Source organism: Tympanuchus pallidicinctus, unplaced genomic scaffold (genome assembly GCF_026119805.1).
Source record: "Tympanuchus pallidicinctus isolate F22 unplaced genomic scaffold, pur_lepc_1.0 scaffold29, whole genome shotgun sequence".
Taxonomy (NCBI): Eukaryota; Metazoa; Chordata; class Aves; order Galliformes; family Phasianidae; genus Tympanuchus; species Tympanuchus pallidicinctus.
This window is the reverse complement of record NW_026294746.1, coordinates 6,856,619-6,869,497: the sequence shown is the minus strand read 5'-3', so window position 1 is coordinate 6,869,497 and position 12,879 is coordinate 6,856,619. Positions and strand designations below refer to the sequence as shown.

The 12,879-nt window shown below is 59.9% G+C and overlaps 2 protein-coding genes across 4 annotated transcripts; one reads left to right on the top strand and one right to left on the bottom strand.

Annotated features, from left to right (window-relative positions):
* Positions 1-426: 426 nt before the first annotated feature.
* LOC128085135 (translation initiation factor IF-2-like) lies at positions 427-2,246 on the bottom strand. Its single transcript, XM_052692138.1, has 4 exons — positions 2,006-2,246; positions 1,459-1,952; positions 783-873; positions 427-583 (listed from the first exon to the last, which is right to left on the bottom strand). The coding sequence occupies exons 1-4, from the start codon at positions 2,244-2,246 to the stop codon at positions 576-578; spliced, it is 834 nt and encodes a 277-aa protein (XP_052548098.1). The 3' UTR covers positions 427-575.
* Positions 2,247-2,627: 381 nt separating this feature from the next.
* On the top strand, positions 2,628-10,946 carry LOC128084824 (coiled-coil domain-containing protein 81-like). 3 transcript variants are annotated; one of them, XM_052691418.1, is made up of 12 exons: positions 2,628-5,449; positions 5,954-6,015; positions 6,567-6,720; positions 6,963-7,219; positions 7,565-7,635; positions 8,018-8,097; positions 8,219-8,330; positions 8,625-8,745; positions 9,305-9,439; positions 9,738-9,880; positions 10,088-10,213; positions 10,317-10,946. In XM_052691418.1, the coding sequence occupies exons 1-12, from the start codon at positions 5,371-5,373 to the stop codon at positions 10,435-10,437; spliced, it is 1,461 nt and encodes a 486-aa protein (XP_052547378.1). In that variant the 5' UTR covers positions 2,628-5,370; the 3' UTR covers positions 10,438-10,946. The 3 variants fall into 3 exon arrangements, with proteins under 3 accessions (XP_052547378.1, XP_052547379.1, XP_052547377.1); XM_052691419.1 differs by having other exon boundaries at positions 5,357-5,849; XM_052691417.1 differs by having other exon boundaries at positions 5,357-6,015.
* The last annotated feature ends 1,933 nt before the right edge of the window (positions 10,947-12,879 follow it).

Below are 12,879 nucleotides of genomic sequence, written 5' to 3'. Positions count from 1 at the left end.
GCTGAGGTGCAGCTCCGTTCGTGCCACAGACAGGCGCCTACAGAAAAACACACCGTTACTTCCTCGTGCAAAAGCCTGCTGCTTCAGGCTGGGAAGCAAGATTTCCCTTCAGATATTTGCAAATTTCTTCCTTACACTCTCCCTGTAATTAAGCCACTCTTCTAGCATATGGGCTGACAGCAGTCCCAAGGCATTTTCAAATCCAGTTCTCCAGAGTTACTGTGAATTTTTATTATAAGGGCGCTGCAATTGTCCTCAAAATAAGTAGCTGTCAGTCTCACCTATTCAGGAACAATTCAGCCCGATGCCCGGTGTTTTCTTGGTTTTCATCCACAGCCCATAGGACAGTGAAGACTGAAAATGACTGCCTCAGCTTTACCATAATAAAAAAGAAAAAGAAAGAAAGAAAAAAAGAAAGGAAAAAAAGCAGCAAACCTGTTGGAACAAAGAAGGGAACAGAAGTGACAGGAAAAGAGCAGTATTTTCTTTTACACTTGGGACGAGCAGTGCTTACAAATAGTGTATTAGTAGGCAGAAACCAGCAGACCAGGAGACACTGGAAGTCAAATTCTATCTTAACGTCCTGCAGACACAAAGAAAAAGCCCAGTACGTGTCAGGATCAAACCGCTGCTTGCAATTCATACGCAGCCAAAATGCAGAACGTTTCATGGTGTGTTCCAAGACGCCAAGCGTGCTCCTTAACAAGCCTTTAACTCTGACATGAGCTGCTCATAAGATTAAAGCAGAACTATGGAACATCTGTAATTACTGGTTTCATTACCACACTGGCTTTTTCGGTCGCAGGCCAACATTTCCAGCACATCTTGCCCAGCACCATCTCCTCTTATTAGTTTTGACTTTGGTTTAGGAATCTGGCGAGGAAAGAAAAGAATTGCTACAGCTTCTTGACAACAAAAAGCAAATCTCTTCATTTAGTCTTACAAGTTAGGAAACAAGCTTGTTTCTTTTCAGGAAAGGACACGAGGTGAGAAACTGAACGATTGCAAACAGCTGTAAGAGCGCACAAGAGAAAGCGATGTTCTGAGCGCAAGCACTTGTGCAAAAGGAAAACTGATTGCATTCCATAAAGCACAGAATTCAGCTTCATCAAGCTCTGCTGTCTATGCAAGAAGTGTGCGAGAGCTACTCGGGTCATTCCCCTCCCTCCCGTATCAATAACCTTAATGTCAGTTAATGCGGCTGCATTACAGAGAAGGGAACAGCCTACAGCAAATACACTCGTTAGCCCTTCAGAGTCGTTGCACTGCTGACAAGTGAAACAGCTGAGATTTTCTTCACCCCACTTGAAATCTTTCCAACAAGTACGGAAGAGTAAGATTTGGCGAGGAGACAGCCTTAAAAACAGCAGCTAGTTTTTGGAACGCAGGCGTTCAGTGCGTGCACAGCGAGAGCACTCAACTGCAACCACTGCAGGCACAAACGGAACAGGGACCGACACGGAAAGCGTTCAGGTACCACCAGGCTGCGAGTTCACACGCATCTCTCCATCGTGCCGCGCTGCTCTGCGCTGTTTCCAGCAGGAAAGTTCCAGCACGCACGTAGAAGCGTCCCGCTCCGCACAGCGCCGGCCTCGCGACCGCCGCCTGCAGCGCGACGTCAAGGCGCCCGCGGAGCCGCTCGTCTCCAGCGAGTTCCCCAGCGCCATCGCCGGGCCGCGCCGCCCGCCCGGACGCCCCGCTCCCCCACCTGCCGGCGGCCGCCAGCCCGCGCTCGCCGCTCTCCAGGAAGGCCCGCACGGAGCGGAGCGGGGCCGGGGCGGCGCGGGCTCGGCCTCGCTGAGGTCCCCCACGTCCCCGCAGCCGGAGCCCCGGAAGCGGAGCGGGCGCACGACGACAGGCATCGCCGCGGGCAGCCGGGCGGAGCCGCGCGGTGAGGACGCGATGACCGAGCGCAAAGGACCCCGCCCGGACTGCCCGCCCCGTTCGGCGGACTGACCAATGGGAGAGGCGAGGGGGCGGGGCCGAGCGCGGGCGCCCCGCCAACGGCGGCTGCCGACGCGAGGCCGCCGCGACGGCGATGGGGCCGGCGGGATGGCGGAGCCGCGGGGCTCCGCGCGGAGAAAGCGGCGCTCCGCCGCCCCGTGCCTCGGGGACGCCGGGCGGTCAGGGGAAGGCACCGCCGCCGGCCCCGTCCGTCCCCCGTCGGAATCCAGCTGTTCTCGGAGGCGGAACCGAGCCGTCCTCCGTCGTTGCGGCGAGGCGCCGTCCCCGCTGAGTGACGTCATCAGCCCCGCGACCCGAGCAGGGGGCGGCCGTGCGGAGCAGCCGGGCCTCCGAGAGCCGCCTCGGCTTCTGCAGGCGGCTGTTCGGGGGGCACCGGGGCGGGGGCCGGGCTTCAGGTGCTGCAGGGGCCGCGTGCCGCTCTGCGTTGGCCTCGTGACGTCGCTGCGGTGCTCGGGGTTCCGCTCGGCGGGGGCGGCTGCCCTGCGTCTCCCCGCCTCCCCCACCCCGTGCGTTTCACTGCCCTCCTCCCCTCCCCCTGCCACGGATCGCCCGCAACCCCCCCCGTCCCTCTGTGTGACCCCCGGGGTTGCGCCTCCCTCCCCCTTTTTCCCCCTTCGTTTCCCCCGTTCTGATCCCTGTCGTTCTCTTCCGGGCCTCCCCTCTGCGCCTCCCCCATTCTGACCCCCAGGCTCCACCTATCTGTCCCCCCGCCCTCCCGCTCCCTCCCCTGTCCCCCGTTCTGATCTCTAATGTCCCTCCACCCCGTCACGAGTCTCCCCATTCTGTGCCCTAGAGTCCCCCCACTTTCCCAGTCCCCTCTATCTGACCCCCAGAATCCCCTCTCCTCCTCCCGGGTACCCCCGCTCCATTTCCCCCATTCTGATCCTTAGAGTCTGCCATCACCCCCCATTACCTTCTCTTTGACCCCCAGGGTCCCGTGTCCTCCTTGCTCCCCCCGCCTTCTGACCCCTTTTTCTGACCTCTGGAGTCCCCTGTGCTCCTCCCTGACCCCTGGAGTCAGTTCCCCCATTTTGACCTCCATTCCCCCCCAACCGGACTCCTTTTCTGCCCAATAGAAGCCCCCCACAACCCCTGGCTCTCTCCTCCCACCCCTTCCTCCCTCCAGCCCCAGATGCGCTTTCTGCCTTGCAGAGGCTCTGTTCACCCTTTTCCCTTCCACAACCCACTAAATTCCCCTCCAACTCTTTTTCAACCCCAGAGGCACCCCACTCCCCTCTTCTCCCCCAGATACTCCCCTGAGGTCTACCCCAGACTCCCACCCCATAGAAGCCCCCCACAACCTCCTCACCACTCCTAGACCCCCTTTCCTCCCTGTAGAGACCCCACTCCTTTTTTTTTCCCCCTCACAATCCTCCATCCACTCCCAGACCTGCCCTTTCTGCCCTACAAAAACCCCTTTTCCCCCTTTCAACTCCTCAAGTTGCCCTCCACAATATTCCCCTCCACAATGTACCCCTCCACCCCCAGACCCTCCTTTCCACTCACAGAAGCCTTTCTCCTCTTTTCTCCCTCACAATCTCCTCCCCACCCCCAGGTCCCCTTTCCACATCACAGGGCTTCTAGCCCACCACAATCCCCCAGTTTCCCTCTTCCACCCTTTCTCCACCTCCAGACCCTCTTTCCAGCTCACAGAAGCCCCACTCACACCTTTCCCCCCGTAGATTCCCCACAACCCCCTATCCACCCCCAGACTTTCTTTCCACCTCTAGAAGCCTCGCTAGCCCCTTTTCTCCCTCCCGCAACCTCCCCTCTCCACCCCTGGAGTCATGCAGAAGAATCTGCAGATGTCCTCGAGGGGTTTGGGGCATGCGGGGGTGTTCCCAGGTGGGTCCAGGGGGATCCTTGGGTTCATCCTGAAGGGTCTGGAGATGTCCCAGTGGGGTCTTGATGTCCAGGGGGTCTCCAGGATGCTCCCGGGGATCCCTTGAAGGATGTGGAAACTCCGAGGATGGGCCCAGGAGCTCCGAGGAGCCTCTAGGATGATCTGGAGATGTCTCACCAGTAGCCCCTATGGCCCCATAACCACTACAGCCTCATCTCATAGCCATCCCATATCCTTATCCCACACCTTTATCCCATCCCATATCCATCGCATCCACCCCATAGCCATCTCAAACCCATCTCGTATCCCTCCCTCCACACCTCGTCCCCATCCCCCACCCCATTCCCATCCCAAATCCACATCCCCACAGATCCTCATTGCAAACAGGGCTCCCCAGTGGCTGCGGGTCTGGCTGGTGGCAAAGTGCTGGGGCAGGTGGTGATGCACCTTTCTCCATCGCTGAGCTCACGTGGCCATGAGTAGGCCCACTGCCTCGCTTATTGCCTTGTCTGTTCAGCTTCTCTCCTGGCTACAGACGCTGCCAGTAAATACTATTGCTCGTGTTATGTTGTCATAGGCAATAAAATAAGCCTGTCCCAAAGACATTGGTGTCTTTGTTCTCCCTGTTGAGCCCATGGATTGGCACAACAGCATCAGCACGCGATGGGCACGAAACTTGGACATCAGCAACGGGACTTGAAAGGCCAGCATCAGGAACGTCTCTTTTGGAGAGAGACTGAGAGACTGGGGCTCGTTGAGCCCGGAGAGCAGAAGGCTGTGGGGAGACCACGTGGCTGCCTTTCAGCACACGGGGCCTCACAGATCACCCAGTTCCCACCCCCTGCTGCGGCCAACAGCGAGATCAGGCTCCAGGTCAGGTTGCGCAGGGTGCCATCCAGCCTGGACCTGAACAGCCCTCAGGACGGGGTGCGCACAGCGTCTCTGGGCAGCTGTGCCAGCAGCTCACCAGCCTCAGCCTGTGTGACACGTGGCAGGTTCTCGTGCCGTTTGCCGAGTAAAGCACAGCGATGGTCGGTATTTCAACCTCACCTGGTGTGCGTGTGCCTGTGAACGCACAGGTTTCTGTTTATTAGACAGACGTGAAACAGCTGCTCTTACCGAGCCATTAAAGTTAGGCTTGCGTTCCTGCGTACCGTAATTCAGTAAGCTGAGCGGAACTGCGCCTGGAAGAGGAGCTGCCCCCTCCGTGCCAGTGACCTAACAGAGCTCCAGGTGACACGGGCTGATGTCACAATGCCTAACAGAGCTCCAGGTGACACAGGCTGATGTCACAATGCCATGCGCTGCATCACAAGCAGATCTTCCCCGGGGCAGCGGCAGGGCCGGCACTTCCCTGCAGGGCCTGGGCGCTGCTGCAGCACTGCTCAGGGGCTCTGTCCTTCTGCGACCAGGAGTCGATTCCGGGGCAGCCAGGCTGCTCTGGGTGACCCTCACTGACGCGTGGAGGAGCAGGGGCGCTTTGCAGAGAATTGTTGGTTGGTTGAGGAGCCTTGTTGGCGGAGGGCATCCTTAGTTCTGAACTGAGGCTGTCCACAAGCCACATGGAAGGCTGCTGGACTGTGAGCGTCAGCTCGAAGCTGGCCTACTCGTTCCTAACGCTGCTGGAACTCTCTGCTGAAGGTAAGGCTGTCCGGACCCCCTTCCCAAGGCATCGCGCGGGGCTGCTGGCTGTCCAAAGCCGCAGCTCCTGCTCTCTGCGCTTGGCTGGACGTGGCTGGGGGCTGCTGTGAGAGCCCTGCCCAAGGATCCCGCTGGGCTCTGGGGACCACGTGGCAGCCAGGTCCCGAGAGCAGAGCTGCCCAGAGCCCCCGCTTCCTTTAGGCATGCTCGGTCCCCTGTGATAGCGCAGTCCGAGGCCAGGTTTCCCTGGCAGACGGTGTTTCCGTAGGTTGCAGCTCTGGGAGGAAAAGCATCCCGTGTCCCAGAGGCTTCCTATGTCCCCGTTTCCCCCTGGGGCTCCAAATAAGGCTGAAATCGGAGCAAAGCCCAGCTCCGGTAGCCATGGTGGTGCTTTTCTGGGGTGTGTGCGTGTGCCTGCACCGATCGCTGTCTGTGTGAGGAGCTTGCCAAGCAGCTGTGAAGAGGCTGGCTTGGAGCCTGACTTGTCTTTTCTTTCCTTTGCAGAGATTGTGGCGGTCTGGGACGCTGTGTCTGACTACATCCTGGAACAGATGAAGCTGGGCAAGGTGGGCTGGTGTGCTGGTGACCCTTGCCCTGGAGAGGGGTTCAGTCCTGCCGAGAATGCGGGCCCCGCAGAGCAATCCCTCCCTGAGCACCACACTGAGCAGCACGCTGAGCCCAAGCCAGGTGCCCAGAGCGGCTTGTTGGCCAACTGGGAGGGAAAGCCAAGGCCAGAGCTGCTCTGAGCAAACGTTTGGCACACGCAGGGGCTTCGCTCTGCCCTGGTCAGAACGGGGAGAGCAAAGGGAGAAATGGGTGGGGGGTTTTTCTGGCCCTGTGCCGAGGATAATCCTTGGGATCAGTCCCAGGCTTCAGCCCTGTGCTGTCCATGCCCGGGCTCTTCTCTAGCCGAGGGATGTTGGGAAATACTGTGCGGAGGTGACTGTCTTGCAGGGAGCACAGACTTTTCCAAAGCTTTCCAGAGAGCCCCATCTCACTCCGCTGTCCGTCAGGAGTGGGGAGGGTGGAGAGCAGTGACCCCACGCTCCTGATGTTCGTGGCTTTTGCCCCCCCTAAAGTACACGCTCGTCAGCCTTTCTGTCTTTTCCCCGTGCAGGGAGTCCTGATTCCGGGACTCGGGGTCTTTGCTGGGGTCCGAGAGCAATTCCACAGCAAAGAAGAGGCGCGTTCCGTTCTAAGGCCTGTCTTCCAGCTGGACATCGGGGTGCTGTGGCTGCAGGAACTCCAGTCTCCCAACGACATCATCCCTGGTGAGAAGGCAGCAGCCACCTTCCCCTTCCCGCCCCACGTCCGGCCGGCTGTGTTCTCCCTGCTCTTTGGAAACGGCCGGGAGCAGCAGAGAAGTGTCTGCAAAGCTCGGGGTGCAGCGCGAGTTCCTCCAGGAGGAACCGCAGCCCAAGAGCTGTTTCTCCAAAGGACCTTTTCTGTGGGATTTGGTTATGAATGCTGCATGGGCTGGCTGTGGCAGTGAGGATGTGCCTTCTCCTTGCAGACGATGTCAAGATTGAGCCGCTCAACTACCGGCAGCTCTCGCGAGCCTGCGGCGTCCCGCTGCACTTGGTGCTGCGCTGCGTGCGGGAGAGCGTGCTCCTGTACTGTCACCTCCTGAGGAGCAGGGAGCCCGTCCTGTTCGTGTTCAAGAACCTCGGCGTTATGACCTGCCAAGACGACTTCCTCCTCATGAGGTTCTTCTGCAGCTGCATTGAAACGCTGGAGAGCAATGCCACCGTCCTCGCACTGATCCACACCGTAAGTTGAGGAGGTTGTGAGGTGCGCTGTCGGATCACCGCTGGCCAGCCTGGACGTGGCAGGCCAGTCCAATGCCTTTCCCCACGCTTGCCCCCACGGCTTTCTCCACTGGCAAAGAGATTTCCTGGATCTGTGCCCATGCAGAAAGCCTGGCAGTGCTCTTGCACGGCCTCGCTGTTTTGCCATCCTGCTCCTTCAGAGCAGAACAAAGCTCTGATGTTCACGGAGGAGGCTTTGGTGGAGAGCAGCTTTCTCTTGGCATGGGAGCCAGGCTTGCTTCCTGTCAACAAGAGCCATGAAAAAATGTCCTTGGCAAGCCTCCAGCAGCTCTGTGTCCCTTTGCAGAGATTCTGGACGGACGATTCTGCTGACTTCGGGCCAGAGACCGCTGCCCATGGCATCCGCGTGTTCCCGAGGTGAGTGCATTTCCTCTGCAGCACTTAGCTGGCCAGCAGACAGGCTTCCTTCCACCTCCTCCTTTCGGTCGTGCCCTGCTGGGTCTCTGTGCTCAGCCTCCAGTCGGGGAGAAATGCTGGAACGTCTGGCTCCTGGTTCTCCACTGCTGCCTTTTGGCTTTTTGGGGAATCAGAGTTGTGTTACTGGTGCCCAAGCTGTCCCGATTCCCCTCAGAGAGAACGGACTGCACGTGCAGAGGAATTTGGGCTATGTGTGCTGGTTTGGCATGGCCAGGAAGGAAAAGGGTGCCACGCTCTGCAGAGCACAGGGATAAATGCCACCAACCAGCTGCGTGGGGCAGGAGGTCATCCTTCTTCAAGGGTTGTCACTCTCTGTTTCCAGGTTTCAGCTCACCGTGGAAAAGAGCAGAGCAGAGGCCGCCGCAGAAAAACAAGCTGCCATAGAGCGGAAGATGAGTAAAGGTGAGGAGCGGGTCCCAGCTGTAGGGAGGGGGGTCCTGTCCCGTGCCGGGTGACCGGATCCAGGTTCACGTGCCGTGCCCGTGGGGCTGCTCTGAAGAACTTCTTTCTCTCTTGGTTCCAGGGGTCTCTGCCGGCAGTCTGCTGCAGAGGCGGAAGACACTTCCCCCCTCCATGCTGCTGCAGCGCAAGCCGAGCTCAAGGCAGCAAGATGTGGCGAAGGAGCCTTCTGCCAGGTGAGGGCCTTGGGCGAAAAGAAGGAGATGCGTGCGCTCGTGTAGGAGCGGCCTCCCCTTCGGAGCTGCCAGCTCTCGGCACCCACAAAGGCTCCTGACACACGTGTGTCCAGGGGGGGCCGTTCTCTCCGGGGCGGCAAGCGCGCAGCACGATCGCCCGAGGCAGACACACAGCTTCATGTTCCACCCTGGCCCCAGTCCCTGGGGGAGCTGAGTGCCGATCCCTACTGTGGGAGCACGGGGGAAATCGAGGTGCCCCGGGCTCCTGCAGACTCCTCTTGTGTCTGTTTGCAGCGCGCTCCCGCCGTGTGCAGGCAGCTCCCGCGGGATGAAGAAAGCGGGACAGAAGGAAACATCTGCTGCCCAGACCAGCGCTGCACTCCCTGCCACCGAGGAGTCTAAGAGAGTGCTGCAGGTACCGGCTCTGCCTTGCTGCAGGGACTGTGCTGCTTGAGACTGCACCAATGATAGGACGGTAGAATCCCAGGAAAGTTTGGGTAGGGAGGGGCCATTCAGACCGCCTGGTTCCAATCCCCTGCTGCAGGCAGGGACACCTGTCTCTAGACCGGGTTGCTCTAAGCCCGACCAGCCTGGCCTTGAGTGCTTCTGCAGGGAGGGAAGCAAAAGCCTCTGTGTGTGCAGTGATCTGGAGCACAGCCCTTCGGGTGCCACCGTTTCACATTTCTGTCCGCTCCTTCAGCTCCTCTTTGGTAGATGGAGGGTGCTGCACACTTTCCCCATCTCTTCTCGCCTCCTGGCCTGCCACCTGCCACAGCACTCTGATTTTGAGCAGGGGCCGTGAGAGAGGAGCCACGTTGGCCACGAGTTGCGGATCCTGGCCTGCCTTTGGGGCCCCTGGTCCTTCAGGGGCAAAGCAGTGCTCACAGGCCGGCAGAGGCGAGGAGCAGGAGCGGGGAGCTGAAGGAAGGCCCCAGGGGCAGAGGCTGATCCTGTATGCTGCTGTGTCTCTGCAGGAGCTCCGCAAAGAGTCTGCGCTGTGGAAAGCAGACCACACGTGGCCCATGCACCAACAGCAAATAGAGCGAGCACAGGCAGAAATGGAGGCATGGGAAGGCTGGAGCGCAGGGGAGGACCAGAATCCGCCCCAGGTACCGTCAGGGATCGACCCTGCTGGCAACAGCCGCTGAGCCAGGGTGCGAGCTCAGCAGGGCGCAGGGGGTGGGAGCGGGACGGGCGCCGCGCAGCATGGCAGGGGCTGGCCCGCTCCTCCCGGGAGGAGAGCTTGGCACGGCCCTGCAGGGAGAAGGGAAGGGCGGCGGGAGCCATGGGCCGGCAGGGCCGAGTCTCCTGCTTGCCGGGGCCTGCTGCAGGGCCCTTGGCAGAGGGCCTCTGGGGAACAGCCCCGTGCTCCCAGCCGCTTTGCTGACAGCGTCTCCTCTTTGGCAGCTGCAGGCCAGGGAGAGCGTGCGTGTTCCGCATCCTCCAGCCCAGCCCAGGAGACAGCAAGTGCGAAGGAGATGGAGGAAGGACGAGGGTCTGCTGCCAGGAAGTATAATGGGGACGGCGACCAAGCTGACACTGCATGCTGAGTGAGTGTGTGTGGGCTCTGCCGGCTGCCTGAGGCTCTCGGGCAGCTGTGACTGCAGCTCAGGGACAGGCACGGCCAGGGCCAAAAACTGCTGGTGGGGTGCAAGGCTGGGGACACCGGGGGGCAGCCGGGGGTGCGGGGCCGGGTGAGGGCAGAGGCAGGGGAGGCTCGGCGGAGCCCGAGGGATGACTTTGTCCTCCTGTTGCAGCCTCCTTTCCCCACGAGCGGCTCAGGTGCTCCGAAGGTTGGAGCCGCACCTCCGTCAGCAAGAGGCTTTTGCCGGCACAGCGGAAAGAAACCGGCAGAAGCTGGAGCAGAAGCGGCAGCTCCTCCGGTGAGCTCCGTAGGCAGCAGATCCCGAGAGCCGGGCTGCAGCCCGGCCTGCACCACTTGCCTGCGCGCAGCCCTAACGCTCCGTGCTCTTCTCGCCTCCCTAGGGCTGAATGCTCGCACGGCTCCAGAGGGGAACGTGCAGCCATCGGTGGGGACCGCGGTGGAGCTCTCAACACGGGGGCTGGGAAGCCGTCCAGATTTCCACCTGTGAATGGAAGATCGTAGAAAACCAAAGACTCGTAGAACGGCCTGGGTTGAAAAGGGTCTCGAAGATCACCGCGACCGGGCTGCCCAGAGCCACATCCAGCCTGCCCTCGGATGCCCGCAGGGATGGGGCGTCCCCCAGCTCTCGGCAAGCTGTTCCAGCACGTCACCACCCTCCGTGTGAAGAACGCCTGCTGACATCTAACCAAATTCTGCCCCCCTTTCACAGTTTAAAACCATTCCCCCTTGTCCTGTCACCATCCGGCCTCGTCAACGGCCGTTCCCCCCTACTCTACAGCCTTCCTTCAAGAACTGGAAGGCCGCAGTGAGGTCTCCCCGGAGCCTTCTCCTCACCAAGCTGAACAAGCCCGGTTCCCTCCACCTTTCTCCACAGGAGAGGTGCTCCAGGCCTCTGATCACCTTAGGGGCCCTCCTCTGCACTTCATCCAAGAGCTCTGCGTCTTTCTTGTACCGGGGACCTCAGTTTTGGATGCAGTATTCCCAATAAAAATGAATTGGCTTTATTTCCACTCAGTCTGCTGATGTCGTGTCTGTCGTCATCAAGTGACGTGAGGAAGCTGGAGCCGTGCTTTGAGAGAGCAGTTTGGGTGGCAACGAGAGCCGCTGCCAAGGCCCGGCAGGACCATGCTCTGCAAGAGCGGGTGCCCAGGACGGCAGCCATCTCTGCCGGCCGTGCACGTTTCCTGTGCACAAGTCGTGCGTCCCCTCGTATCCCCATCGCTCCCTTCTGGCAACAAACAGAAACACTGTGGCAGAATTCTCTTGTGCCCAGCACCCAGACTCTGTTGAGCTGAATTCAGCCCGTGGTGACACGAGAAAGGTTCTCGTGCCAGGGAACGAAAGGGGACCGGGGGAAAACACCGCAAGGGAGGGGAAGGGAAGGGAAAGAAAGCGGGGGGAGACGCTGCAAGGTAACGGAAGGGGACGGGGAGCTGAAGGGAAGGGGAGCGAGAAGAGACAGAGCCGGCGGCTTCGGCGCTGACCAATGAGAGGGAGGCCGGGGGCGGGGCGGCGTCAGCGCTGACCAATGAGAGGCCGGGACGGGCCGCCGCTGTCGGGCCGGTGGCAGCCGGCGCAGCCTGCGTGCCGCCGCTCCCCGCGGCTGAAGCGGCCGCTTCCGAAGCCGGGGCGCCGCGGGAGCCCGGAACGGACTCGGAGGGGCGGGATGCGCACAGCGTCTCTGGGCAGCCCGTGCCAGCAGCTCACCAGCTTCTAAGGGAGAACTTGGAGCTGTGCGTGCGCCTGTGAACGCGCCGGGTGTTTATCGCAGCTCGCACCCGTCCTCCTCCCACCACCCGACTCCCGGGAGCCCGGACCCGATGGCTCGGCCGGACGGTGGCGAGACGTGAGGGTCGGCGGCGCCCCCACCGCCCGGATCCGCCCCGCCGATCGGCCTCGGTTCCTTTGTCTTTCCCGCCCTGTTTTTTCTTCTCGGCTCAACTATTCTCTTTGGACACCTGAACTCTTACCCATCATGAGCAGAGGGTGAGAAATCTTACTCAAAATCCACAACGACAAACGATGCTTCCGTGCTGATTGCATTCCGTGCCACAGAACGGCCACAAACTCCGTCAGCCAAGTACTGGCAGAAAAGAAGAGTGCCGGTCTATCAGAGCCAAAGCCTTGCCTGCACCCTCAGAGCCAGCTGACTGATGCAAAGCTGTGGGCAGCTCCCTGCTACAGGAACGGTCTGGTGAAATTCAGTAGACAAAGACCATTTGCAGCCCTGGATCACAGCAAGTGCCTGAGCCCCTGGACTACTGCGAGAGCATTTCACAGTCATTGCTGCGCTGGGCTGCACTGCGATTAAAGCAAGGAGGGAAAGCAGTGTTGCCTAACCATAGCATGGCCGGATGAGGTGGAATGGAAACTCTTAAAAGCCAACAGCGCCTTTGTAAATGCTGAGCTCTGCCAGCAGGGTGCTGCTCTCAGACACCCAGGTATTCTTACCTGAGACAGACAATAAAGTGCATTTCCCTTGCATCTTTTTCTTTACCAGTTTCAGATACCAACGGGGACCAGGATTTTGGGATCTGGACAGAATCACAGAATGACAGAATCAGCCGGGTTGAAGGGAGCTCAAGGATCACGTAGTTCCAACCCCCTGCCCAGCAGGGCCACCAAACACACACAGTCACATCAGGTTGCCCAGGACCCCGTCCAACCTGGCCTTGAACACGGCCAAGGACGGGGCATCCACAACCTCCCTGGGCAGCCCGTTCCAGGGCCTAACTACTCTCCTTGTGAAGAACTTCCCCCTAACATCCAACCTAAATCTTTCCTCCTTCAACTTGGATCCAGGACACACAGAGCCTCACTCATGCTCCGAGACCCCAGCAGTATTGCTGCATGTTAAGGCAGGGCTTAGAGCACAAAAGTCCCCCACATCTGAAGGTGTGCGTCAAGGGACTGGTCCAACAAACAGACACAAATGGCACATCA

Coding starts and splice junctions, on each gene's coding strand:
- LOC128085135 (XM_052692138.1), bottom strand. CDS start 2,246: ATGACGTCACTCAGCGGGGACGGCGCCTCGCCGCAACGACGGAGGACG. Junction 1,953..2,005: donor GCCTCGCGTCGGCAGCCGCC/GTTGGCGGGGCG, acceptor CCCATTGGTCAG/TCCGCCGAACGGGGCGGGCA. Junction 874..1,458: donor GGTACCTGAACGCTTTCCGT/GTCGGTCCCTGT, acceptor TTTCCTCGCCAG/ATTCCTAAACCAAAGTCAAA.
- LOC128084824 (XM_052691417.1), top strand. CDS start 5,764: ATGTCCCCGTTTCCCCCTGGGGCTCCAAATAAGGCTGAAATCGGAGCA. Junction 6,016..6,566: donor AACAGATGAAGCTGGGCAAG/GTGGGCTGGTGT, acceptor TTCCCCGTGCAG/GGAGTCCTGATTCCGGGACT. Junction 6,721..6,962: donor TCCCAACGACATCATCCCTG/GTGAGAAGGCAG, acceptor TTCTCCTTGCAG/ACGATGTCAAGATTGAGCCG.